The sequence below is a fragment of the Carassius auratus genome, chromosome 21, assembly GCF_003368295.1.
Source record: "Carassius auratus strain Wakin chromosome 21, ASM336829v1, whole genome shotgun sequence".
NCBI classification, from domain to species: domain Eukaryota; kingdom Metazoa; phylum Chordata; class Actinopteri; order Cypriniformes; family Cyprinidae; genus Carassius; species Carassius auratus.
The window spans coordinates 12,035,672-12,063,331 of record NC_039263.1 but is presented as its reverse complement, the minus strand read 5'-3'; the positions used below and the strand labels follow the sequence as shown (position 1 = coordinate 12,063,331).

Here is a 27,660-nt window from a genome sequence, read left to right as displayed (position 1 = left end):
TATTTGAAAATGCAACCTGATGCATCTTGGCTTCCTGCAGAATCTAATTTGACACCAGTTGTATTTATTCATTTCCAAAACACAACAGACATCTACACTGGACAGGGTGCATCTGAGAAAACACTTTTCAATAAAAAGATATAATGTTGTTATGTTAAGTCTTCTGTCTATAGTACTTATCAGGAGCTGTGAGAAAACCCATTGAAATCTAGTCAAGTGTGAACATTTCCCCATCATACCAGCACCACTGAATGTGACAGAGGAAAAGAGAATGGGTGGAAAGTCCATCAACATGTTCCACCTCCTAATTTACATTCATGCTGTGGAATAGACAGGGGAGCTCAAAAAGCCCCGTATTCAAGAAATAGAAACCTTTAGCATGCCATCACGGGAATAGAGAGTAGGACAGAATGAAAATCAAGTGATAGGAAACAATTTCACATCACTTATTCTGCAAAGTCTGACACAATGGTGAATGTAAAGAATTTAGATTTAATTCGCACTAATTAATCTGGAGGTGGGAATCAATGGGTCTCTCAGTTCCCATGTTCTCACGACCCAGTGTAAAATCACAAGTCTGCAGCCAGTTTTGTGACTATGTCTCATATGAGGAATTTATCTATCATTCAAATTCATCTCACGTCATCCTGTTGCAACAGTTATACAGAGCCCAACAAAGCTTTGAGACTGAATCACCTCAGACAACCTTCAGTACAGAAAAACAAACCCAAGCAATAATGTCTGGAAATCTGCGAGAATCAAGAATTGTTTAAAAGTAAAGAAGCAGTTCATCAAAAATATGCAAATCTTTTGAAAACGTACTCACCCTCAGGCCATCCAAGATGCAGACAAGTTTGTGTCTTCATCGGAACAAATTTGCAAGCATTTGTAAGACCTATATTTAGCATTATATCACTTCCACTCTGCAAGTGAATGGAAGCAGTGTGATAAAATGCGTTGATAAAAACAGCTGATAAAACATCACAATAATCCAGTCCATCAATGAATGTCTTGTGAGCAACAAGCTGTGTGATTGTAATAAATATATTCATCATTAAGGGATTTTTAACTTCAAACCACTGCTTCTGGATACAGTACAACTCCTGTATAATGTGTAATATTGTTTTCTCCAGTGGAAAAGCCATACGGTCTGAATCAGGAGAGAAATATGCACAGATCAAGCACTGCTGATACACCAAAACAGTTCTAAACAAATATAACTGTATATTTTGAGAGGACAACAGGAGATAGACTTTTCACTGGAAGAAGCATTATTATGAATTATTGAATTTGTCGGGGGGGGGGGTTGTCACGTCTTCTGCCCAATAGCTAACGACTGAAGTTAAAATTATTGATTTGTTTCACTTTACAAGATGTTAATTGAGTCCATCAGTTTGATTAATTGGTGCATTACTTTTTATTTATTGTGATGTGTTTATCATTTTTGGACTCTCATTCTGACGGCACCCATTCACTGCAGTGGACCCATTGGTGAGCAAATGCTGTAATGCTAAATTTCTCCAAATCTGTTCTGAAGAAACTAACTCATTGAATGGCTTGAGATCTCTGACCCTCCCATAGACAGCAAGGATCCTAACATGATCAAGGTCCAGAAATGTTGCAAGGAGATTAGTAAATTAAACCATGTGACATCAGGGGTTCAACCGTAATTTTACAAAGATTACTTGTAGGGGTGGATCACGATCGGCCGATCACGCACCTGATGGAATTAACCGCTGATTAGAAAACCGGCTTTACTGACCAGATGCGCATTAACGGTCGGCCGATTGTGATCGGAACACCCCTAATTACTTGTTGTAAGCAAAGAAAACAAAAATAACAACTTTATTCAACAATTCGTCTCTTCCACGTCACCCTAGCGCCCCTGGTGTGACATGGATTATTTTACAGATCTCCTTGCAACGTTTCTGGATGTTGATCATGTTAATTACATTGCTGTCTATGGGAGGGTCAGAGAGCTCTCAGAATGCATAAAAAAAAATCTTAATTTATGTTCCTAAAATGAATGGAGGTCGTTCAGACATATTTTAATTTTTTGGGTGAACTATCCCCATAATGTGGATTCAGCACCCTGGACAGCGACTAGAGCACCAGATCTTATTACAGTTTGCCACTGTTGCATATCACCAAGCATATTGTATATAATAGTCTGTAGTATGGATGTAACTGCAAACTAAACTTTTCTTACATAGGATCTAACTCAGCAAAAGTGCTGTGTTGCACAGGTGTTTTTTTTTTTTTTTTTTTTTTGCCATTTTATCCCCATAGTGCAATGAAATTATGGGCCTGGTGTAAATTTGGCCAACGTGAATATAGCAGGTGGGAAAAGTATTTTAAGATGCTCTTAGAGCTGAATAATTAAAGAGCATATGCAGTAGATATAAATAGTGAGGAGGCAAGTCATGCATTTGATTGTGTAAAAAATCAAATCAGAGTCTTTGATGAATGAAGCACAATAACTTGTTCACAATTATAGGAGCACTCTCAAATCTCCCAAAGCCCCAAAGAGTCAAACTGTATTTGATTAATGTTATTATATAATTACCCAGTTTTGGCATTCATTACAGGACGTACTAACACAAACATCACAGTCTAACGACAGGAAGTAGGTTTTCTTAAAATATGTAGTCAGAATCATGATTATAAACAGAAGGGGAAAGCAGGAGAGAAAGGAAGAGAGAACATAAGCCTCATAAAGCAACTAAAAAATGAAAATAATTTGCTGAAACCCAGAGGAGCTATCACCAGTGTCTCAGTAGAGACACCCTACAACCCCATTCCCTGCTACAGAAATGCTTGAAGTAAAACAGCACGCTGATATTAAATCTAAATTGAAGTTCCTGCATGAGGGCTGGCACCTTGAAAACAAAGAGGTAGATCAAAGGCATTTTCCTCACATCCAGAATCATCTGACTACATTAGCAGAGACACTTACAAACAGCAATTATTAAAGCTGATTGGGTTGCATTAAGGCTGATCGTAATAATTAAATTAACCAATTTCAGATTTGCAGGGCAGACAATATATAAACATGATTCAACTGCCTACAATGTTGCAAAACCATTTAAATGATATTGTAAAACTTATATTGCATTATATTATTTATAGAATATTAAGTGAATAAATATACATTCAAAAACTAAATATATATATAAAACGTAGCTGAGAAAAAAACATATTAATATAAATATTGAATGTAAAAAGTTTATTTCAGGATATTGTCATATTTTTAAATATAATAATATATATTTTTTTTTTTTCAGTTTTGATTGTAGTTTTGATTAAATTAGTAGTATAGAAATTTTACACTTCAGCTTCAATTTAAACTGTATAAAGGTGTAAACTACTATCTGTGGTTCAAGCTTCTAACCATGAACAGACACCCTCTTATTCCTTGGTAAATAACTAGTGGTGAAATCCAAAAATCAGTGTCCTCCTGAAAATTATTCCCATTTGGTACAGCCAAGATATGCTACCTGACTGGGATGAGGTGCTCTTGTTGGAACCCCGTATTTCACTTTTGCCAAAGATTTTGGCATCAACAATTTGAGATAGACAAGAGTGTTCTTTTGGAGAGCTGTTTTCCTCCTTGATTTGTTCCCCTAGGTCACCTCTTTGAGCCTTATGCAGAAAGATGAATGTACTCATTCATTCTTGCCATACTGTTCTTTTCTAACACATTTGAGAACTGTTGTTGTAGTCATTTTACTTGGACAGGGAATTGGTGTTCCGTTATCTTCAGGTACACATTTTCTACATGGCCACAGGTTATTAGCAATATTTCACACTGCATAGCTTTTTCAGCATCAACTCTTTCTCTGGGGTCTTCAGACATTTAATTTGATCATGGCATGAGTCCTGTATGAAGAGACACCCATGAATAGTAAAAGGAACCAATTTTGCATTCGTTTGTACAGGGAAGGGCCATTCAATTCTGAACTGTCCATAATCAACCTGCCATATGGCCACATAATAACACATAAGCACTGTTCCAAAACTTGTGAAGATGCCTGCAGAGGAAGTAATTTAAGGAATCATATGCATGTGAAGGTTGTTCCAGAATATAGTCATCTTAATTATGCTGCCTCCTAAGATCCCTCAGTTTAGCCAAATTCTAAGGCAGCATCACATCCATAGTTTCCAGAAAAGACAATTCCAGGCAGGGCTTCATGAAAATAATACAAGATGGCAATCAAAATGTTAATTATAAATATGTGTAACTCAAACCTAGTGAAACAGAAGTGTGCTCAAATCTTAAAAAAAAAAAAAATGAGAAACAAAAAGCCAGTGAAGAAAATATCTTCATGACTATGCCTCTTAACACATTAAGTACACTTTCAAAACGTTATTTAAATTAAATTACATTTAAAATCTTTATTTTCAATAATCTTTTGTCATGCTTTAAAGATGTAAACGTTGAAGTCTTGACCAAAATTTAGAAAGCACATGTAAACTACTTTTTTTTTTACTTTAATTACATCAAAGTTTTAGTTCTCTATTAATGCTCATCAGTAAACTGAGAACAATGATAACATTTAAATTAACTAGTTTTATTCAAAATATTATTTAACCTTACTGAATCAACTTAAATACATTAATTTATACTAACAAAACTAATAATTATGGGCTAAATTAGGTAAAAGTAGCTCTTAAAGGTAACGATTATGTTATCACTTTTTTACAGTGTACATTCAACACATTAACCTTATTTAAAAGATAATTATGAATTACACATAAAATGTACTTAAGTGGCTCAAACAAAACCAGTTTGGAGAGCGAAATGTGACAAAAGAAGTGTGTTTTTGGTTGCAAGGGCAAGACAACCCGGCACAGATTACCAAAAAAAAAAAAAACATCAAGGGACCAGTGGACGGAGTTTATTTTTAAAGAGCATCAACGGAGTTGTGCAAGTGTTTGTGTTTGTTTCCTGCATTTCGAAGATGCTTGTTTTACAAACAAGGCCCAGTTTGACGCCGGATTTGCATATCGTTTATTTCTTAAGGATGATGCAGTCCCAATGAAAAAGGGTCACGATCGTGTGTTGGAACCGCATGCGGTGAGTAAAACTGCTTCAAATATCTCTGTGTTGTTAACTTAGCTATCGGTGCGTAAGCACATCAAGTAAACCTTATACACCTTTAAAGAAAAAAAAAAGACGACATAAAGTGGAACTTAGTCATTTTCCAAAACCGCTAAGTGTAACGGAGGCCAGCGAGTTAGTGCTGTGCAGGTAAACCTCCCCGATCTCAAGAGACGCACTAGCAACAGACGCAAAAGCCTACTGGCGCTCGTGATTCTTTTGCTCCGCCCACGTCACGCCTTCAGCGGCTCGTGTTTTTCCGAAAAAAATCGGCACAGACTATTTTTCTCTTATAAATATAATAAAACTAAAGACTTTTGGGGGATATGAAGGATTCAGTACTACTCTATAGGTACTCAAGATTACCAGGAGATTGAGTGAAAATGAGCATTTCACCCCCCCCCCCCTTTAAAGGTGTCATGAAATGAAGAATCCAAAATTCCCTTGATCCTTTGACATATAAGAGGTCACTGTACTATAAAAACATCCTGTAAGTTTCAGAAGCTAAACCTTCTCATTACTCTAAAAACAGCTTACACTGAATCCAGTTTGCCAAAATGACAGCTTGTAGAATGTACAACTCTATGATGTAATAGTGTGGTTAAACTCCATCTCCGCAGAAAAAGATCAACGCCTGCTTCTACATCGCTGCTTTTTTAGCCCCGCCCACCAATTCACACATATAGTATTTACAAAAGAGGTGTACACACAGGTGTACGAAGAAACCAACAGGACAACAAGATGCTGTACAATGCCAAGTTGTGGTAAAAAAAAAAAAAAAACGTCTTTGCATTGCCTTCCATCTGATCCACACATTAGGAAAGAGTGGACTTTTTTTATTATTATTATTTTTTCTACGATCTGCCACACCCATTCAAACGAAGCAGAGAACAGTACAAATAATAATTAAAAAAGTGCATGAACCCTTTAATACCAAATGAAAACAAGGCAGCAGCATCCTGTATAGACAGAAAGTAGCTGTCTACATTTTAGTATAGATCTTTATGCAAACAAATAATTCACACTGAAAAAAAACTCAAAAGACTAAGGGTTAAGAAAAGCAGGCAAAAATATTTAATAATATTTATATTATCTATAACACGGCTTGACAGAGCTTGCTTACCTCAGTTGTGCAGAGACTCGAGAAGGGTGAGATAATTTAATGGTTCGCTTGGCTGAATTTTACAGTGCTAACAATTTGTAAGGGCAGACGAGCTGTGGACTAGGGGTAAAATAAAAAGGCTTTAGTGTGGGCCTCTGTGATAATAATGGTGGATGAGCTGCGAGGTGAGAAGAACACCATTTGGATTCTCACAGAGGAGGGTGATACTAAAGAGATCACACATATAGAACCGGCAGACATAAACACAAGTGCACTGAAAGAACCTCAGATTTAGAAACGGAACTCTAAGCCTGCACAAAAAAGGTTTAACCCTCCAATTTTCTGGATGTTTTGCACACAGTTATACCCAGAATTCTTATGCCACATATGGAGCTCCCTGGACAGACTAGCTGGCTTTACAATCATATGGAAGCTCATGCTTGTAACAAAATTAGTCTTTTAAATCTTGGCCGACATAATTCACGTCTTCCGGAGCTTTCAGAGCAAGAGGATGTACAGATATTCCGACACGCCACATAATGAAAGAAGCAGCAGCAGTGGAAACAAACCACTTTCTGAATTCCGCCTTTAGCAAGAGTGGGATTATTTTCAGTTCGCCAGAAACATTAAGATTAGCTCAAACTGTGAGTAATGGTTCCTGGCATTAGGGGAAAAGAAATAATGCCAGTGAAACCAAGAGGAGAACACATAGCAGTTTACAACTAGACGGCATCAGTCATACTAGACTATGAATTGTGGGAACAAAACTAAATCAAGCCTTTAGCAAACACGATAAATGTGGCACTAATAGTCACATGATGTATAGACCACGGGCATTGCTAATGACATACTATATGATTCAGGATTAAAAATAGATATTTCATACTATTTCATGCCATCAACTAAAGTGAAAATGGACGCGACTGATTTGAAATGCAAGCTGCAGGAGTTTCTTTTACCTACAATCTGTTTTGATGCAGTATAATTATATAACTAACTAAATTATAGCCATAATTGATCTCCCTAGTGAGGATATTGTGTCATATGAGTGCAGGTCTGCCAAATGCAGCTTGTTCGTCAAACTGACCATCTGTTATATTTGCTTATATGTTACAAGGATAGATGATCCAAAAATAAAAATTCTTCATCATTTCCTCACCCATACACTCTTAAAAAAAAATTAAGGTTCCAAATGGGGGTTTTCACTGCGATTCCACGGGGGAAGAAAAAACAAAACAAGGAAAAAACAATTACCCCTTTCAGTGATTAGTTTTTATAAGAACCATTTTTTCTTATTGTTAAAACATTTTAATAATCTAAAGTTTTTTAATTAGTTTTTTACACCTCACACAAACAATGTGGGAGAGAAATAAACCAGCACAATGCAGAGGACTTTATTATTATTATTATTTTTACATGTCTCAATTCTTTGAAGAAGCTCCCCATGGGAACAGTTTTTGATCTGAAGTCAGAGCATCTGGAAACTGGGGGTTTCCCTACATACCACAGCACACTGCTATCACATTCTATGTTTATCTGAAACAGGTGGGCTGCTTCTGTAGTGAGAGTAGGAGAGCGTTTCCATGAGAACTGTGCCTGCTAAGTATTCACGGCCAGTATGAAAACTATGTGGCGCTTACTACTAGTTATGCAGGGCCAGAACAACACATTTATGAAGGAATTGTTGCTATATGCATAAAGTATATGAACTCAATTGAACCGTTTTAATACATGAGTAAAATCAGTCTTACCTGCTCTGACAGACAGACGTAGGTTAACAGAGGTTCATTTTGTTGAGTAGCTCCTGTATAGGCTGAGAGAAATCTGACAAGCAACTTTGCACCTGAAAAAAAAAATTATGTTTAAATGAGGAACGTCTATATAATCTCTAATAAATGTGGTATGTCTGAACGTGATAGTTTCATTTCATAGAACCGCCAGTAACCTGAAAACATGGAGGCTGTAGGTCTGTTAATCTTTTGTTGCAATCGATTCGCTAGGTTTGTGTAGTATATTAAACCTCGCGACTGGTTGGTAAAAATTTATAATAATGTATTAGCTGCATTATAATGTGGTGTGGTGAGTAAATTCGTAGTAGGCTACTTACAAAGACTGTGTGTGTATTCCGGCGGACTCCAACACTCGCTGTTGACTTGCTCTTCTGTAGTTCGGTTTAATTCACAGTGAGAATGCGCTCGGTGCGCGAGGCTCAAGTCTCCACGGAGCAGCAGTGATGCGCGCGAGCTGTACAGCTGTGGCGTTCTTGATTTGACAGTTCAGACAATGAAAACAACGAGCATAAACACGCACAATCCAATCAAGTTGAAGTCTCGAGGCGAAGCTGATTTAAGAAACTGTATCTCGCGGCGAGACACAAGAGCGTCTATCGTTCAAGACGAGACGTGTCTTAAAACCGAATTCGATTTTTTTTTTAAAAAGTGATTGACGAAAGATCTCCGCGATGTTTAGTTACACCAGCTGCAGCCCATTCACATCATTCCAAACACTAGAAAAAATATATGAAATAAAAAGCCTGCTTCCCGCAATTGAATTTAGGGGAAAATAGAGAGTGCTGATAATTTTGCTTTTTTTTAAAAAAAAAAAAAAAAAAAGAAAAAGAAAAAAGACAAAAAAAAGTGGATATTATATTATACACTGGAGGGAAACGAGAAAGGGAACGGGCAGCGAATAAGGAGAATGATCAGAGCCGCACATGGACGTGTGGAGCCAGAGGGAGTGAATGAAAAGATGCTAACGACACGCTCGCATCAGCATCAGCCTGGCCATGCGGGTGGAGGAGAGGAGACGGGCTGAGTATGCTGGAAAGGGTAATATGGAAATGAACACTCGGTTTCTTTTTTCGGCGAATGGGATTGTGCAGAAAACCGAGACCGGGTGCGAAAGCAGCGTGGACTGCAGAAAGAGGGGAGGGGACATTTTGCTATAGGACAACTAGTGCAGACAGAGCGAGCCAACACTGGACGATAATTTATCAAATTGGCACTGATGTAGCATAGACATATTAGAAATGCTAATTACGTTGGCTTGGCTAGAGTGTAAAAACACTTGCACATCAGAAGAGCTAAATCAAGTTAGTACCCTCTGACCCCTCTACTGGTGGCAGTGCTTCCATAATGACACTTAGCAGACAATAACTGGAGTGGCCCAAAGGTGAGCAGCAGTTTTATCGAATCACTTGTCATGTTAGGTATGTAATAAGAAGTTAGCATTTATGCACTTCTCTGTTTTTACATTAATGAAAATGACCTGAAGGCAAAGTCTCTGGCTGTGGAATTAAAGCCAAAACTGGCCCACTGGTCTTCACTGGTTTCTCGTTCTCCTGGTTGGCTGATTTTATAGGGGGTTGGCACTTTTAAACTTTTAAGACATCCCTGGACCAGCTTGGCCAGGCTTGGAGACCACCTCAAACCAGCTAAAGCCAGCATACCTGGTTTAAAAGAGTTTTTATTTTTTTATTTAACATTTATTTATTGCAGCATTATCACTGCAATGAAAACACAAAAATAATTACAACAGTAAAAACAATATAATAAACAGTAGTAGGACCCTTCATTTTTACTCTGCAGGGATCTCAAACATGTGTCCATCCAGGATGCTGTGTTTGCTATCTAAATCTTTTGCCAGCTGTAAAACCTATCTATCTTTTTTTCAAATTCTACGCAAGGTTGTATTCACAAATTCAGTTGGCAAATTGGCTGCATGATTTATTGTGTTTTTACCCATTTTTATGTATTTACATAAAATTCACTCATTTGGATGTGCACATCTGTGTTTGTGTTTAAAAGTGCAATACTCTGTCATTCATAAAGAAAAAAAACAAGACAGAACTAAAACTTCTAACTCAAATATTAATATCCAACTCACAAAAAGTGAGCTTTTATGCTGTACGTCTACGACAGGATTTGAATAACATTTATCAGAAGCAACCATTTCTCAATTTTGTTCATGCAAGAATTTTTTAGAGCTACAAAATTAAAATGATCTGAAGTGAAAAACCTCATGTACACAACAGTCACGGGCATACAGTGTTATACTTTGTAAAAATCACATCACAGATATGTAACATATGCAGCAAATTACACCGTAATGGGTCCTATTAACCTATATTTCTGTGTTCTGCAGGTATGAGTCATAAGCGAAGAAATAACGAACTCCTGAAGAATGTCTCTCTTGCCATCTACAGTTCAAACTGAGAAATTGCACATTCTGACCACAATTCTTGAACAGAAATAAAAAATAAAAAAAATTACCTTTTTATATATGAATACAAGTTTTAAATTATTTTTAATTTTCAATTAAGTCCGTATAATAAAAAGTAAATCATTCAGGGTGAATGCCAATAATAAGTACTCTCCATAATAAATAAATTAAAATAATAATTTAACAAAGCATATACTCTCTGTACAAAGACTGATGTTGTTACACGGATAGCAACACCAACTAAACTGCACTGTTTTGAGCTCCACTCCATGCAAACAAATCTAAACGAAGTGTTTCTTTTGCAAATTCTCTCGCGGCGGCGGCTGCGTCCTCTTCCGCGAGACTGTGGCCCGGATGAGGTAAACAAGTCACGGGACAGTGAAGGCTCGCGAAAGCCTATCGCAACAGTGACGTTATATCAGAGAGCGCGCAAAACACCCTAGCAGCGGGCTGCGATTGGCTGATCGAAGAAGCCGAGAGCCCACTGATTGGCCGAGAGTGGAGCGCTACTGTAAACGAGCACGGACAACAACAATATCCGAGCCGAAATGAGATCATACACACTGTAGCGATAAAAACAACCGGACTGGAAATTTGCCACTCTACTGCTTGCGGCGAGAAGACAATCACTTCGACTAAATGTCACGAAAAACGGGATCTTTTTTCCATTATTTTTGGCCGACGACGTTTTCAGATGAGCACGACTCAACCTTAGAAATATGAAACTTATATAAAGCAGCAATTACAGCTATTGTTGTTGTTTGGGTGTGTCACATGCCATGAGGCAGTCAATATATGTTGAGAACTGGAGAAGCTACTCTTAATCGTACTGGAGATAAGAAGGAATAGCATCTAGGAATAGCACTGACAACTGAGACGAGCACATTCATATCTATTGTCCTGGAATTCGTCCAGAGCGCGTGCCACAGGTACGTATTTAGGAAAACCAGGGAATGCTAGTCTCAAACAGTCAACGCTGGAAATTCAATACCACTTAAAATTAGATCATTAATTGTTTTATCCCCTTTAAATTGCAATATTAATATCATACTATTCTCTCATCACCAGGACTTACAATGGATAACACATTACATGACCATCAAGATGATTCCAGCACCTGGAATAACAAAAAGAAAGGAAGAGAAGAGACAATCAGAAACCAAGGACAACATCAGGATCAACCCTTGCCAAACATTTCTCCTCAAGGTGAGAACCTCCGAGAACCACACTAGCCATTAAACAGGTCAGAGTTTCAGGATATGCATCATAGATTGACCTAGATTTAACGAATGTTTCTGTTACCATGTGACGACATGCTTTAGCAGGGCGTGTGCGGCTCTATTCGGAGTCTCAGGTGTATACGGTCATCCGCTGGCAGGAAGCAGAGCCTCAGGATGGAGCAGTGGCGGAGGAGAACGGAGGAACCAGAGATGGACTTTCATTCAGAGGTCGTTCTCAATCTGCTCCTGCTGCGCTGTGGAAAGCAAAGAAGTACGGGCGACAGCTGAGGAGAATGAGCGATGAATTTGACACATGGCTCGACAAAGGGGTGAGCTTGCTATATGGTACACTGAATGCATTTCTATTTAATAGACTGTAGACTTAGTATTAAGTGGTTTCATTGTTCCTAGGAGGTCAAAAGAGCGAACAGCCAGAAACAGAGCTACCGAGGATGGTTCTCGTTCCTCTGGAGTCCCAAAGAAGAGGAGGGCAGAGAATAAAGTTGTCTTGCTTTAAACACCATAATAACAGTTACCAGAGAGCTGCTCTCAGATGAAGGCTGGTCTGATCACCATCATGGCCTTTTTGTCAACCAATGTGCTGAAGCTAGTACAAAACCAATCTGAGAGAATGGTATAACGTCTGCTATAATGTACATTTAATTAAAGGAATTGTCAGTGTTAATTCAATTTGACAATCTTAAGGGGGACAATCTCTTCTAAAATATACCAGTTCATTGGACAATCTTTCTATATTCTGATTCAAAAAAATGAAACTCTATTTAAAAACTATTTATTGATATGTATTAAATTCATATTTGACAAAGAAATGTGTTCTAAGATGTATTTTATAGATGGATATATAGGTGTGCGTTTTGTTGTACTAAAGGCTGGAGCGGTTGCTTGCAAAATGTAAATAGAATTCAAGGACTGTGACACTGGATAAAGTAAGTTGTGAAGTACAGGTTAGTGACGGTAAAAATAATACGGGTAAAGTTCTTTCAGTTCATTTGTTGCTTCATCTCAGGTTTGTTTGTTTTTTAATGCCAAACTGTTGTGGTGAAGTAAGATTGGATGAAATCAGTTGTTCTGCCATCTCTTTTTATGCTGACTATACTTGGGTATGTCACCAGGAAAACAATTTCTCACTGCCTTTCATGTGCATATTTCTTGATTGTAGAGTTGTCTGTAGTCTCTATTGGATTTTTTCTTTTTATATTCCATCTGCTGGTCTTGTATGTAAAACAACATTCAATTTTTGCCAATCGTATGTGCAGATGAACAGCACAAGTTCTGTTTCTGTACTATCAGCCTTGATGATACTTTCATTCCTTTTTTCACGCTCCTTGTACATATTTATAATCGTCAACGTAGACTGAGTAATGGATGAACTGTTTTAATACTTTTTAAAACAATCACAAGTTTTTATCTTTTTTCTATAATTTTGTGGTCAAAATAAAAGATTTTCTGGCTGAATTTAGTGTAAAATTATTTTAGCGTTGTTATTTGGTCAATGTGACTTTGTATTAATCTTTTGGGGGCTGGGTTGATATTAATTCAAATATTACTTCTTGGTGGGTCACCACCTTATACAACCTGAATTAACCATGCACGGTCATAAAGGGGTTAACTTGGCATAAAAATACATCTTATCATCCTATTTTGACTTTTAATTAAAAACTATAATAATAATAATTCACATGCTCATCAATGGTGTATTCAAGTCATTGCATGTACATTTTTTTTTTTTTTTTTAATACTACTAAAGCAAGCATCACAATCACATCATTGAATCTATTTACAATGATAATTCAGTTTGCTGAATTTTACATTTATTTTGCCTTGGAACCAGAATAGAGATTGTCATATCTTCAGGCTTAAGCTATTTTGCTAGAGTCTCGTTTACAAAACCTTGTTCCACAGTTCAAGGCATCCAGCCTCATTATATCCATCTCACTTAGCTGGAAGTCAAACACCTGTGCATTCTCCTGCACTCTGCACGGCTGCGAGGACCGAGGCAGAACGGAGATGCCTTGCTGCACAGCCCACCTCATTAGAACCTGGGCAGGGGTCCGACCACAGCTCCTCACTATATCCATTACCTCAGGCTCCCTCAGGAGAGCTCCTTTACCCAGCGAAGAGTAGGCCTGAAAGTGAATGCCTGTCTCCATGCATAATTCCCTCAGTTCCCTCTGGATCAGCTTCGGATGACACTCAATCTGAAGAACCGCTGGGGGGACGCGGCAACTCGTGAGCAGCTCCATAATGTGCTTTGCAGTGTAGTTTGAAACCCCTATGGCCTTGAATCGCCCGCTGGCATAGAACTCCTCTAGGGCCGCCCAGCTTTGCGCTCGATACTCTGAATGACGAGAATCCCCTGGGTCAAGACCCTCCACCCCAGGCCAGTGCACTAGATAGAGGTCGATGAATTCACAGTCTAGTTGCTCCAGACTCCGCAGGCAGCCTTCCTTTGCCCTCGGCCCATGGTCTAATGGGGCAAGCTTGCTGATAATGAACACATCTTCACGACTTAGGCCATACTTTGGCAGCAGCTCTTTGAGGACTTGCCCTAGAAGTGCCTCATTTCCATAAACTGCACCTGTGTCAAAGGCTCTGTATCCAGCTTGAAGTGCAGAACTGACAGATTTTTTCAGCTGCTCACGGTCCTGGAGCTTGTATGTGCCCAAACCCAAAAGTGGCATCTGCACTCCTGACATCAAGGTTACTGATGGTACTATCATTTTTATAATACTACAAAAAATTCAGCACTGAAAAACACAAAAAAAAAATTTTTTTTTTTTAAAGAAATTCTTAAAATTACTTGGTTGGCATTACATTAAAGTCACAATGTAGAAAGTATCAAACCTTTTCTTCTGTATTGTGTGTTTGAGGGACATAGATTATTGAAAAAGATAAAAGGCAGGATGGGTTATTTCTTGGTTCTGTTTATTGGTTGAACTGCAAGAAAGGAACAGAGTTTAAGATTAATAAGTCTATTGCTCCTCTAAATAAATTAGTTATAACATTTTATTGGAAATTATGGGAAAAATAAATAAATAATAATAATAATTATATACACACACACACACGGATTAATTTTACACAATAAGATCAATAACTTGTAGTTTGTGGTTTGTAGTTAAATTCTGAGAGGGTAGATTTATTTATTTTCCTAACTTTGTTTTGGCTTGCTAATGAATTTAAGTTTAAATTTGCTAACCTTTGAAGACCAACTGTGCTTAAAGTCATTAGGGTTAATAGCTCACCACTTGATCTTAAGAATATAACGTTAGATATTCTCTCTCCATTAGCCGCTTTATATTAAATAATGATAATCACGCATACGTAAAAGTTATATAATGAGAATCTTCGAAATGTGATCAGTGAATGATGCGTATTGCTACATGTACTAGTAACTTTGTTTTAAGTTAGTCAAAAGTTTATACTCACGCACGTAAAAGAGCTGACTGGAGAGTAAGAACAATGTACAAATTCAAACAAAAAGCGCGCCAAATTGCGACAGCATCCGCGTCCTCTTAGAGCACGTGACGCCGTACATCCGCTGGGACTCTTTCCTGAAATGAGACGATGGATGCAGAATTTCTTGTCGGGCAGCGGAGGGCGCTTTTATTGACGCGGTGGTATAGGAATGATCATTTACTCGTCTCATGTGTGTATGTGTGTGTGTGTGTGTGTGTGTGTGTGGGTTCGGGGAATATGAGGGTACAGACGATTACAGAACTGCAGAAAATAGCTGTGCAATGAGGTAAACAAATCCACGACACAGGAAAAGGATTAAATAACCATCATGTTGCCTTTATTCACAGATATGAGAAACACATGGAGATGAGCATTAAAGCACAATGTGAAAAGTTATTTCTATTGTAAGATACTATACATTGTGTATATTGTATTCCTAAATTATATACAGCTTAGATTATGTTAACGCTGTCTAAAGGCGAGAAGATTCCCCATTAGACCCCTAGAGATTGTGCTTTTCTTTTGGGTAATTTTGGTGTTCTATGAATGTTATAATTCTGAATCTATGAACTTCTTATATTGCTCTTCTGTGTACTAATAGACCAGATAAAGCATATAAAGTCCTCACCTCCCAAAACTGCACATCTGAGCTGCTGTCACAGGACATCCTGCTCAAAACCAAGGCTTTACTCACTGTCTTGTTTGAAATTATATATCAGACTGAAATCATATTCATTTCATGTTCATTTTTATATGGGTCATTCTTATAAAACGTGTGCTATAAATGTCTAAGAAAAAAAGCTAACAACTTTCTAAGAAAAAAAATATAGCCTATGCTATTTTACCTCATTACAACTGTAAGAGGAGGACCTTGCACCACAATATTCAGATTAGTGGTTAATAAATAACTTTTTCAGTTATAAATAGATGGCTATTGCCTTTCAAATAATTAGCAGTTAAATGTTAAATCACTGAATAATTTTAACCCAAGATTCTTTAGACGTTTGTAATTTATATATAGAGTAACACTCATGTTAAAAGGATGGTGATCAATGCAACAATTCTAGTCAATCGTTATTTATTTTACAGCATAACAGTTGGAAGGAAGGAACAAGGACAATTTCAATTAAAAAAAAGGCTTTGCATAACTCAAATATTATAATGATGGAGACAAACATTGACATTAATGTACAACAAACATTTAGAAATGAAATTTAAAATGTACTCCAAATATATTGGGACCAAGTATAAAAAAAAAAAAAAAAGTTAGTAGCTACTTAAATATACCAATATTAAATCACAGTGACAAACAAGTTTCCTGACCAATACCTTAATGTCTACATATTTCTATTATCTTGTACTTCTGATTAGATTTTACTTTCACTACCCTAAAATCTTGATTTGACATGACATTTTCTGGAAGTTCGTTACCTAATATTGGCATTACTTATTTTGAATTCACGTTGTTCTTTAATTGATCATTAGAAATGCTAAGCGTAAGGCAGCAAATGAAACCTAGGAATTTAAAGTTGCTTTTATTCACTAAATCCAAGTAAAATGAAGTAAACATTCATCATTCCCATTAGAAACACGTGTATGAGAAGTCACAAGCTGGTGACTGGAGTACTTCAAATGAGGCATATAGCAGAAGAAAGGGAAGAAACATAAAAGTATAGTTTATGAAGTGTAAATCTGTTTCTCCTTTTGAAAGAGCTTCTAATAAAAGAGATGACAGCAGAGTACAGACTTGTGTCAGTGCAGCTCTACTGAAAGGCTGTGAGGAGAAGAGGTAAATCACACTTTATTAACACTTGACGGACATCATGAAACAACTGCACTGACTATGTGGATGAAGTGTTTCAGGAACAGTATGTGACTGTTCTAATAATATCCCCAGTGAAAAAAACAAGACACAGGCTCTACTAGCACACAGATACATACAATAACGTGCAACGTGACAAGAACAAAAGTCAAAACAATCTAGCTTGAAATGCTACTTACCTTCACTTTTAACTCACCCATCCTGATGAGCCACAAGCTCATAGTAATTCGAAACAGAGCATCATACATTCATTCATCTTGGCCAGGGATCATTGTGGAGCAAAAAGATTAAGTGACTGGAATCTACTGAGGTTTAAATGAATGCCTTTGGCCTTCATATAAAGGGTTCAAGCGGAAAGTGCAGTTTTTATACGAATCTATCTGTCCCTTTAATATAGAAGTTATCAAGCCAAAGGATATTACTGTCATACGAATGACAACGTGAGCGACTGAGACATGAGGTAGAGATTAAAGAGACTCAATTAAAAACGAGGGACATGAAAACGTTACGTCTAAGTCAGTCGATTTTTTATTCAGGCGGCAAGATGACAGCGACTGGTAGAACAAGAATCTGTTTTCATAGGTTTAAATCAAGACAAGCATAAGTTTCGAACCTGCTCGGGTGGACAATAGGATAAATAGAGCGGTTTCGGATAAACAGTCGAGAAAACAGGCTTTTTACAAACGTACATTTTAAACAGAAGTGTACGCTAACAATAGGCAAACAGCAGTAGTACAAGTAGGACAGGAAACAATGTGGAGTATTTAATAATATTTTCAATCAAAAGCACGTCCATTATGATGTGATGTCAAAATAAGTCTTGGTAATCTTTAAAAACTTTCTCTGAGTCTGCAAATCAGCTGTTTGTCTAATACAACGAGATTTGGAAATACAGTGTAGATATTGCACTAATGATTCAGTGTTGTTTTTTAATTTATTATGCGGTCGGTCGGTCACTTGCTTTGACCGGTGGTGCTTTATCCTAGGATGCGGCAGCGGATCCGAAAGTTGAACGGCTGGCAGATGCGATGTGCTCGGTTAGCCGGTAGGATGTGATTGGTTGATCAGTCAGTTAGCACACAGCTCCGCCCACAACAACCTCTATTACCATTTCCTCTCGGTTCCTTCCCACTGGTCTCACTTACATCCAACATTACTTCTAACAACACTATAGCAAGTTCATTTGCCTAGTCCAAGGTAGACAAGCGATGAGATTAAATTTGAAAAAATAAATTAAAAACAAACAAACAAAAAAGTATAAAATTTGGTCAAATTACCTCTAAATTAATTCTCTGACTCGTGCAAAATACTTTAATATTCTTAAATACCAAAAAGAAGAAGAAAAAAGTAAACATTCAATACGACTCATTTCCTGTTGGGTAGACTATGCATGTTGAAATATCAATGCAAAAAATATATGTACATATATTCAAGCGATCTATTGTATTTTTGAAGTGCGTGCTAGATTAAAATTAATTGTGAGTAAAAAAAAAAAAAAAAACACATAACGAACAATTATTTTAAGAAAAAAACAAACCGATATGCCTGACAAATATAATACAACATAACATGCTATAAATATTAATGTCTATTTAATTTCCTATTTGCTGTTCCTTCATCGGGCGGAGGTAAAATGTATTAGTTAAATGAGTACAGTATTAGCTGATTGACCCGTTATATCTAAAATCGTTACAACTATCACAGAATATTACAAAAAAAAAAAAAAAAAAAAATCACCCCTATCTCCCTGATGGTAAGCTCCTCTTAGATTACTCAGCTCCTCGAAAATAAGGGGACGGACAAACTTCAATGCTTAGTAGCTACGGGTGAAGCCATTGCTGTACTTGTCCTCCAAATAATCATCCTTATCAAAGCCTGGGCTGAGAGTGTAGCGCTGATAGTGGGAGGAAGGAGCGGCGGTATGTGGAGGGGGCGCAGAGCTTGCACCATTGCGGGCAAAACCCCGGGCAAAGCCGGCAGAAGAGGGTGGAGGGGGAGGCGGAGGCAGTAGAGAGCGACGACCGCCAAGAGGACTGCGCTCACGGTAGTAGCGACTGGCAAGAGGAGGCGTGACCGGCCGCGGAGGGGGCGGAATGCGCCGGTCGTATGGATCCCGATCATAAAAACGCGGGGATGGGTCGGCATACGGGTCGTGGCGGAGGCCCCTCTCGTACACATCGCGCTCATAGTAGGCGCGGGGTGGTGGCGGTGGGAGAGGAGGGGGTAGAAGTCGGCCACGAGGTGGATAGTATTCACGGGGCGGCGGGCGTGGGGGGAGAAAGTGAGGATGGTGGTGTGGGTGAGGTGGATAGTGATGCGGTGGCGGAGGAGGAAAATAGTCCTCCCCTCTGTCATTTCTGGATGGGTTACTGCGTGAGAGGGACACAAAGATCTTTTGGCCCTCCAATCTGGAGTGGTTTAGCTTTGAAATGGCCTCCAGAGCCTCGCTTTCCCTCTGCATGTGAACAAATGCATAATTCTTCACAATATCGCACTCCACCACCTTGCCGAATGGCTGGAAGAGCTCCTTGATTTTGCCAGCTGTGACGCCTTCGGGAACATTGCCGACGTAGATCTTGGTGGCATTGCGTACCTTGGTGGTGGCGTACTCGACAGTGATACGGGAGCCGTTGACCTCGTGCTTGTGCAAAGCGGAGACGGCTTTCTGCGCCGCCTCTTCCTCATCCATGTGCACAAAGCCATAGTTTTTCAGAATGTCACAGTCGGACACGGCACCGTACTTCTCAAACAAAGCACGGAGCTCGTCTTCTGTGGTCGCTGAAGCTACATTGCCAACAAATATCTTCACCATTTTGGAGAGGAAGAGCAGCAGTGCGTTTTGGGATCCGTCTTTGGTTGATTCTCAAGTGCAAAGTATCGAACGATGAAGTTCCTAAAAAAAAAAAAAAAAAAGTCAAATAAACAGGCAAAATATATGCAAATCACCTTTTCCAAGAACTTCAAATGCATCTCACACAGGACAAACCACAACTTCCATGCTACCAGTACTATTTTTTTCACTAGAATTTGATAACAGTAGATACTTTAATTATAGGAATACAATTAATATTACTGGATTATGAAGTCTGACTGACATTGGGGTGCTCATAATTCTGTTGGGGTTTATGTAACTATAATTAAGTACTGTCCTTATTAAAAAATATAGGCTTTATTGGACATGATTACATAATTACTATTTGGCTGTGCTAAATGATACAGTTTAGCCACCACCAAGCTACAAAAACACTTCTGAACGTGATTGACCATTCAGAGTCTACTATTTCGGATAACGCGTAATAATGAGAGCCTAACGTTAGTGGTTTCAACTCAGACACTTTCTGGTTCACAGTCTTTTTATCTTATTATGTAGTCAACTCGAATTGTGTTGAAAACCCGATGAAAAGAGTTTATCTGTTATCTAATGTAGCAAAAGATTATCTGCATATCAATCATGCAATGGCTAAAGCTATCATGCTAACGCTAGCATCTATTCGCGCCAGACTGAGGAAGTAAATAAATTATTTTGACTTCACAGACATTTACAACCCTGTAGAAATCGCTTAGAAACTAAAATAACATTGTAAAACAAATCAGCGCGATTAGTTGCAATGCAATATTCTCGGTTCACGCGAGGCACAGGTTCAGTAAAGAGCTATGAAAGAGACTATCGGACAACAAGGGAGTGGATACATTTTCTGCATTATGACTATTCAAACGGTCGTACCGTATTTATAACTTACGGGTAAAATACGAAGAAAACGATTTGAAGTCTCTAAGTGTAATCTTTAAAACCTACCTTTAAAACCGAGGACTTGGGCGTCAGTGCCTCGTTTAGGGGGATGGGGGAGGGTCACACAAGCGTTCAACTGAGAGTTGGCGCCTCCTACCGTTCGATCCCAGTTAGTGATAGAATGTCCGATTCATTTCTGCGAACCGGTTCTTTCGAGCAGGCTCAAATGATTAATATGTTACGTAATCGCGTGACTACGTCAACGCGCGCTCCGCGGTCCCTTTGTAGTGTAGCAAAATTTGTAATATAATAAAGTCATAAATATATTTCATATTTTCTGTACATAGTTTAACATTTGTTATTTGGATATTCAAATAGCAACTTACTTTTCGCCCCAATTACTCAAAAACAGTGTGATCTATGATCCGATTGGAAAAAAACGATTCGTTCGAGAGTCTGAAATAACTACCCCAGATGTGCACATGACAGAGGTTGCATCCATAGGTTACATCCCGTGTCATTTTTTCTTTCCTTCCTCTGATTGTTCTTGTCAGCTATAACAGTATGCTAATTATTTGAACTAGACATAAATTTACACAGCCCAGCTATTTACATTTGCAAAAACATAACTCTTCATAATTTTTTTTTTTAAATCCTGCATTCAAATTAATATCAAACTGCAGCTGGGTTGCTTTGGTGACATTATATATATATATATTAATAAAAAATAATTTATAATAAAAATAAAGGAGTCATCTGTTTTTGCAAATAAACTCTTCAAATGTGGGATAAATCTGGCAATGGGTTAAGTTACATTCTCTTTTCCAGACATGAAGACTCAAGAAACCAGTCTTTTTTTTTCTTCCAACAAACCAAAACGGCAAATGTTGGCATTTCAGTATCATAAGTAAACTGTTTATGATTAATAATAAATGTTACATATTGTTTAACAGATCAGTATGCAGATGTAAATTTACATTGAAACATGTTAAGATATTAATCCAATTAATATAAAATCTATTTGAATGCACATTAATGACTTGTTAAATACAATAATCAAAAAAACATTATGAAAATCTTACCCTAAAACAAACAAAATTTGCCATCTAATTTGCGAAGTTTGCAAGAGCTCTCAATTGGAAATATTTTATAAAGTAGTTTTATTTGTATTGCATGCTCTTTCAATTAAAGAACAACAGCATATTTCAAATGATGCTTGAAGGTGAAACAAAAGAAAATAAAACAAATGTACTAAAATAAAAAGAATACCGTTCATGAACAACTGAACACAAATCATCCAAGGTCTGGTTTATTTATATAATAATATTATTAATTATCTTCTCCAGAGAAAGGCAACGAAACACAGACTCATTCCAGTGCAGCAGATTGGATCCAACCAGCAATTCTTAATTACACTACAATCCACCAATAATTACTTAATTGGCCCTTAATTAGTTTCAGATATATAACCCCTGCAGTAGAGGAAAAAAAACAAAAACAACAAAAAACTAATTGTCTGGGCTTAGAGTGCTAAGAGGTGATTCACCTCCACTGCACCGAGGGTTCAAGTCAAAACTTCCATTTCAGCTCAAATAAGACACTGTACTGTGATGTAGGTTACAGATTAGTTACCGTATCATTAGTTAGATCAGAACCGATCAGAGCATGAAGAATGGATATGAATATTCAAATAATGGCTCTACTGAATGTGCCTAGCCATTTGGGTCTCGATTTCGTGTTGTACATTCAGAGCGTCAAACTGCCAATCTCTCCAGCTCTGCTCATCACAGCTAACCTGGAACTGAAAGTAAGATCAAGTAATGTGGTGGTTTACCATAGTTTGTATTTGGGGATTAACAAGGAATAAGGACCAAGGTATGGGGGGGTAGAGTTAGAAACCGCTTTCCAGTACAGTAGCTGGTTTATGTAGAAAAAACCAATTACTGGCAAGCAATTCCAGTTTATTAACACCAATGTCTTCTCGCTGTTTTCTGAACTGAGGACAGTTGTGAGGTCCAAGAAAAACCACATTTGAACGAAATCGCCACAAATAAAGATGACAACACAAAGTATTCAAGGGGGAGGGGTGAGTAAGGAACAGAAAACCCAAACCCAAGACAGAACACCTCCCCCAAAAAATAAACCCCCTGAAAATTGTCTATATGCACAAATGTCCCCCATGAACCTGCTTTACACCTTTTCCCCTTTCCAGCCTCAAGACTCTTCATTGCAGCCGTAGAGCTCAAAACTGATTTTCCTCACAGTGCCTCCTCATTCCCAACACAAGGGCTCCAGCCGTTCCTCAAGATCTCTTCCACAGACACGATAGTCTTCCTCACAGTTTTAGCTCGTTGGTGATCTTCGAGGCGATGTTCTTGAAGGCGAAGTGGGTTCCGGTGATCCGCTTGAAGCGCACCCCGTTGAGCGAGAGGCGAGGTAGCTTGCACACCTCCATCTCCCACTGGACAAAGTTGTCGTGCGCGTGGTCGCCCGAAATGCAGAGGAGCATGAATTGCTCGCGCAGCTCGTACTCGCAGCTGTTGGAGTCCAGAACTTTCTGGATCTCCTTCATGATTTCTTTGGGCTCCATGGAGGAGGTGGTCTTCATGCTCCAGGTGAAGCGCAGGGAGCGTGGCTTGGCGTCCTTGGAGGCCTGGGTGAACGGGGGTGTGCTGGAAGCTGGAGAAGTGGAAGAAAAGGAGTCCTTGTTTTCGTCGCCAGGCAGTCCTTGGGTGCCCTTCTCCATCTTGTCCGCTGTGCTCAACATGGGTCTTCGGTGAAAACGATGAGAGGAGAGAGGCACAAACAGGAAAATGAAGGTGAACATGAGGAAGACAAGGAAATGAAAACAGAAGAATCTTAGTTGATTCAAGCTGTAACTAGTTCTGCTTTAACACGTTACAAAACTGTCAGTCGACGTGATTATGATCATCAACACAAAACACCAACATGTTGCTATGGTAGAAGACTACAATGCAGTCAAAACATCAGCGTCCACTAATTGGACATATGTAAGGGGCTTTGGGGGTAAAAACTAAAAAGTACATAAAAATAAAACTCTGTTAGAAATTTACAATTAATTTATTACAGACTTATTTTCAGATGCTAAGAAAGTTTTGCATGTAAATGAAAGAAAAACACTGCCTTTTAAAACTTTAGGGTCAGTAAAATTAAGGAATTCATACTTTTATTCACCAAGGAGGCACTGAATTGTTCATCATGTGACACTAAAGACCGGAGTGAATTCAGCTTTTTCATCATAGGAATATTACATTTTAAAATATATTTCAATTACAAATTTGTAATATCTCACAATATTACTTTTTTACTGTATATTTGATTCAATAAATGCAGCCTTGGTGAGCATAAAAAGACATTTCAAAAACATTTTAAACATCTTACCAACCCCAAACTTTTGAACAGAAGTGTACATTTGATTGTGTCTCGTATTGCAAGTCATCCAATGATTTAAAAGAACAATGCCCAATTTAAGCTTCAAGTGACTCCACACTCCAACAGAACATGAATAATTGGATTTAAAAATGTCTTAGTAAGTAATGATTCAGTGATTCGAGAAGTAAGCTTCTGTAGATAAATTATTTTTATCAGTCAGTCGTTGTCCTCACCTGCTGGCCTCATCTCGACCCTCTCCCTCATACGGACTCCTCAAAGAAAACCAACAAGTTTAGTCCCTCAGTTCAAGTTATCTTATAGCTGCTAGCTAAGTATTAGTCCTGTTCAAGTAGATTTTGGTATGATTACATAATTATGCTAATAAAACTTAAAATATCTGAGGCAAAATCCATAAAGCATCCATTTACAGTCCCTTCACCAACTTCTTGACCATTTCATTTTAAACTCTGAACCTTGGGATCAACACACACTCACAGAAGCCACTCTGTATTTAGTGTAAATACACCTGAACAAATGAGCAGACATGTTGCAGTCTATGTGTTAAAGTGCACATTTTTACAAGATGCAGGTAATGTAAGAGTATATGACATTTTAAATGAGGAATGAAAACGAATTTCAAATATTACCTTAACTTAACCACAGAATTCAGTGTAACGCCTAGAGCAAAACTACCAGAGGTCCTTCTAAACTTAAATTCCCAATCTTGTCTGTCAGATATGAAATGTATAAATGTATATATATCTGGTTCATTTTCTCAAGTGTGTGTTGTACAGCTGAGCAAGTGACTTCAGTGAGATGGGTGTTGAATTATGCAGTGGGACGGGGAGACCAGCCACCTCCAAAACAGCGCAGCTCGAGAGCGAAGGGACAGAAGCAGCACGCCTGTTTTAGTGCAGCCATATAAGAATAAGCAGTAGACCGAAAGAGGAGAGGAGTAGGTATCACCCTTTAAAACCCTCACCATGAAAACAAGACTGACATCCTCTATTGACCCTGTCTGGCTCGGCGCTTCTATCTGCAAACTATGAACTTACCTGACCTGTTAAAAATCAAATGTCAAGCTTTGGGCGAAGGTTTAGCTGCCATCAACAGAATATGCATGACAAAGAATTCTGTGCCAAATACTTCTGCATGCTATTGTAGATATACATTTTGTTGTTAATCTTTTGTCTGAGGGTCTACAAAATACACCAGAATAAGGGATTTAATTCGCTTTAATTTAATGGCGCTGAACAAACACACAACAATAATATTTATGATAATAGCACTATACCTTCATTAACGATGCTTTATTAATACAATAATAATGTTGTTAATGAAGAAACCGTTTTTTTAATTCTTTATTAAAATTACACTGATTTTAATTACACTGAAGTCTCAAAGCCTTAAAAGAATGAAAATTATCACTACTCATTTCATCCCAAACCAATAAGAATCTTTCAAACACAAATTAAAATATGTTTAATATAACCTGAGAGATGTGTGTGTCCCTCCTTTGATTACATAAAACTAATCTATCAATGTGAATAAAGTACCGAAATGCAGGTCTTCACTTTTGGATCATTTTATATGACAAACAGGTTTAATTTAAATTTAAATTTAATATAGTTCACCCAAAAAATGAAAATTCGGTCATTAATTACTCACCCTCATATTGTTCCAAACCCGAGATATTTAATATTTGGAACATTTAAGATATCTTTGATGAAATCTGAGAGCTCTCTGACCCTGCATAGGCAATAATGCAACTGAATTTCTATTGTTTTCTATGCGCACAAAAAGTATTCTCGTAGCTTCATGAAACTGAAGTTGAGCCACTGATGTCACATGGACTGTTTTAAGTGACATACAGCCAAGTATGGTGGACCCATACTAGGAATTCATGCCCTGCATTTGACCCATCCAAAGTGCATACACACACACACACACATGGAGCAGTGGGCAGCCATTTATGCTGCGGTACCCAGGGAGCAGTTGGGGGTTTGATTCCTTGCTCAAGGGCACCTTAGTCGATGTATTGACTGATGTGATACCCCCACCTACAATCCCTGCCGGCCTGAGAATTGAACAAACAACCTTTTGATTACGAGTCTGAATGTCTAACCATTAGGCCACGACTTCCCCTGATGTCTTCATAATGTTTCTGGGTCTGGAAACATTTCAGTTGCGTTGCTGTCTATGCAGGGTCAGAGAGCTCTATAATTTCATCAAAAAGATCTTAATTTGTGTTCTGAAGATGAATGGAGGTCTTACTGGTTTGGAATAACCTGAGGGTGAGTAATTAATGACAGAAGTTTTATTTTGGGCTGAGCTATGCCTTTAATCTTTATTTTTCCCTGCATATAAGCACTGATCAATGCACATAAATGGAGCACATTAAATATGTGACCCTGGAGCACAAAACCAGTCTTAAGTCGCTGGGGTATATTTTTAGCAATAACCAAAAAAACATTGTATGGGTCAGAATTATAGATTTTCTTTTATGCCCAAAATCATTAGGATATTAAGATCTCGTTCCATTAAGATATTTTGTAAATTTCCAACCGTAAATATATCAAAACTTAATTTTTGTGTATTAATATGCATTAAGAATTCTTTTGGAAAACTTCAAAGGATTTTTCTCCGTGTGTAGATTTTTTTTGCACCCTCAGATTCCAGATATTCAAGTATCTAGGCCATGTTTGATCCTAATAATCCATACATCAATTTCGAAAAATTGACACTTAAGACTGGTTTTGTGGTCCAGGGTCACATGTGGTAAACATGCTTGCTTTGGTGAAATGGACTTTGAAACACAAATGAATGTTTTTGATGCAGCTGGAAAAATTTCAGTCCCTGTTTATTCAAAGTTGAACAAAAGACTTATCGGTTTGGAACGACAAGAGGATGAGTAAATCATGACAATTTAAATTTTGGGGTCATATAAAAAAATACAGTAACGATTCTCAAAATTAATTGCATTTTGTATCGAGTCATTTAAGAACAGCTCGGCCAATTCAGTGAGTCAATTCCAATTCATAATGTTTTTTTTTTTTTTTTTTACAGATTAATTGTAATGAGCCAATTTATGAGGTCATCTGTTCAGAAATCGGACTACAATCGTCACGCTGTGTTCGTTGTGGACTCTTCAACAGAAAGAGGTGTTACGTGTCTATTTATAGCAGTGCCTAGTTTTGTCTTTCATCACATTTAATTTGACTGCAAGCTCAGTTAATCTTAAGCATTTTTTTTTTACTTTGCCACTGTAGATATAGCTGTAATTTTTTGTATTTTCTAGATAAACAATAACCTTTAACGGATCGCTTAAAAGTTTATGAAATGTTTTATCAAGGGTTTATCAGTCCTTGTGCAATGGTGTAATAACAAACAATCTACAAAGACCTGTCAAACTTGTATTACACCATCATTTAACTGCATTGTAGGAGTGCAGTCATGTTGCATGATGACAGCACATACGAGGGCGCAGGGAAACCATTTCACAGGATCTGCAGCACAGCGTACATGACTGGACTCCATGAGTTCATCTGAGCGAGGAGCGGAATGTGATGCAATTGAAAGAGGGATGTTATT

The 27,660-nt window shown here is 37.9% G+C and overlaps 5 protein-coding genes across 24 annotated transcripts in view; 1 reads left to right on the top strand and 4 right to left on the bottom strand.

Moving 5' to 3' along the window:
- Nucleotides 1-8,772, bottom strand: part of LOC113038507 (sodium/calcium exchanger 1-like) — a 77,406-nt gene extending 68,634 nt beyond the window's left edge. The window contains exons 1-2 of the mRNA XM_026195986.1: nucleotides 8,311-8,772; nucleotides 7,955-8,046 (exon numbers count right to left, since the gene is read on the bottom strand). The gene's annotated coding sequence lies outside the window, so the exon portion shown is untranslated. The remainder of the gene's footprint in view (nucleotides 1-7,954; nucleotides 8,047-8,310) is intronic.
- A 1,770-nt stretch (nucleotides 8,773-10,542) lies between these two features.
- bada (BCL2 associated agonist of cell death a) lies at nucleotides 10,543-13,120 on the top strand. Of its 3 annotated transcripts, none has more exons than XM_026196011.1 (4): nucleotides 10,543-11,353; nucleotides 11,493-11,630; nucleotides 11,747-11,973; nucleotides 12,059-13,120. In XM_026196011.1, exons 2-4 carry the CDS (start codon nucleotides 11,501-11,503, stop codon nucleotides 12,143-12,145), a joined length of 444 nt encoding a protein of 147 aa, XP_026051796.1. In that variant the 5' UTR covers nucleotides 10,543-11,353; nucleotides 11,493-11,500; the 3' UTR covers nucleotides 12,146-13,120. The 3 variants fall into 3 exon arrangements, with proteins under 3 accessions (XP_026051796.1, XP_026051794.1, XP_026051795.1); XM_026196009.1 differs by having other exon boundaries at nucleotides 10,860-11,353; nucleotides 12,056-13,120; XM_026196010.1 differs by having other exon boundaries at nucleotides 10,878-11,353; nucleotides 11,750-11,973; nucleotides 12,056-13,120.
- Nucleotides 12,475-17,248, bottom strand: zgc:110782 (aldo/keto reductase). 4 transcript variants are annotated; one of them, XM_026196005.1, is made up of 3 exons: nucleotides 15,095-17,248; nucleotides 14,510-14,602; nucleotides 12,475-14,412 (listed from the first exon to the last, which is right to left on the bottom strand). In XM_026196005.1, the coding sequence occupies exon 3, from the start codon at nucleotides 14,383-14,385 to the stop codon at nucleotides 13,522-13,524; it is 864 nt and encodes a 287-aa protein (XP_026051790.1). In that variant the 5' UTR covers nucleotides 14,386-14,412; nucleotides 14,510-14,602; nucleotides 15,095-17,248; the 3' UTR covers nucleotides 12,475-13,521. The 4 variants fall into 4 exon arrangements, with proteins under 4 accessions (XP_026051790.1, XP_026051791.1, XP_026051793.1 ...); XM_026196006.1 differs by having other exon boundaries at nucleotides 15,099-17,248; XM_026196008.1 differs by lacking the exon at nucleotides 15,095-17,248 and adding an exon at nucleotides 14,911-15,085.
- Nucleotides 17,249-17,454: 206 nt separating this feature from the next.
- Nucleotides 17,455-21,290, bottom strand: LOC113038509 (RNA-binding protein lark-like). 2 transcript variants are annotated; one of them, XM_026196003.1, is made up of 2 exons: nucleotides 20,743-21,290; nucleotides 17,455-19,839 (listed from the first exon to the last, which is right to left on the bottom strand). In XM_026196003.1, the coding sequence occupies exon 2, from the start codon at nucleotides 19,756-19,758 to the stop codon at nucleotides 18,760-18,762; it is 999 nt and encodes a 332-aa protein (XP_026051788.1). In that variant the 5' UTR covers nucleotides 19,759-19,839; nucleotides 20,743-21,290; the 3' UTR covers nucleotides 17,455-18,759. The 2 variants fall into 2 exon arrangements, with proteins under 2 accessions (XP_026051788.1, XP_026051789.1); XM_026196004.1 differs by lacking the exon at nucleotides 20,743-21,290 and adding an exon at nucleotides 20,687-20,733.
- Nucleotides 21,291-21,959: 669 nt separating this feature from the next.
- The window catches only part of mark2a (MAP/microtubule affinity-regulating kinase 2a), a 30,174-nt gene continuing 24,473 nt past the window's right edge, over nucleotides 21,960-27,660 (bottom strand). For 9 of the 14 annotated variants that reach the window (XM_026195988.1, XM_026195991.1, XM_026195999.1 and 6 more), the window contains 2 exons: nucleotides 24,303-24,341; nucleotides 21,960-23,447 (listed from right to left, as the gene is read on the bottom strand). In XM_026195988.1, the coding sequence (XP_026051773.1) occupies nucleotides 23,012-23,447; nucleotides 24,303-24,341 (475 nt within the window). In that variant the 3' untranslated portion in view covers nucleotides 21,960-23,011. The remainder of the gene's footprint in view (nucleotides 23,448-24,302; nucleotides 24,342-27,660) is intronic. The other 5 variants (XM_026195992.1, XM_026195990.1, XM_026195995.1 and 2 more) reach the window with 2 other exon arrangements.

Excerpts from the sequence above, each read along its gene's own strand:
- bada (XM_026196009.1), top strand. The coding sequence starts at position 11,501 with ATGGATAACACATTACATGACCATCAAGATGATTCCAGCACCTGGAAT. Across the intron at positions 11,631-11,746 it reads GCCAAACATTTCTCCTCAAG|CAGGGCGTGTGCGGCTCTAT; the intron begins GTGAGAACCTCC and ends GACATGCTTTAG. Across the intron at positions 11,974-12,055 it reads ACACATGGCTCGACAAAGGG|GAGGTCAAAAGAGCGAACAG; the intron begins GTGAGCTTGCTA and ends CATTGTTCCTAG.
- zgc:110782 (XM_026196005.1), bottom strand. The coding sequence starts at position 14,385 with ATGATAGTACCATCAGTAACCTTGATGTCAGGAGTGCAGATGCCACTT.
- LOC113038509 (XM_026196003.1), bottom strand. The coding sequence starts at position 19,758 with ATGGTGAAGATATTTGTTGGCAATGTAGCTTCAGCGACCACAGAAGAC.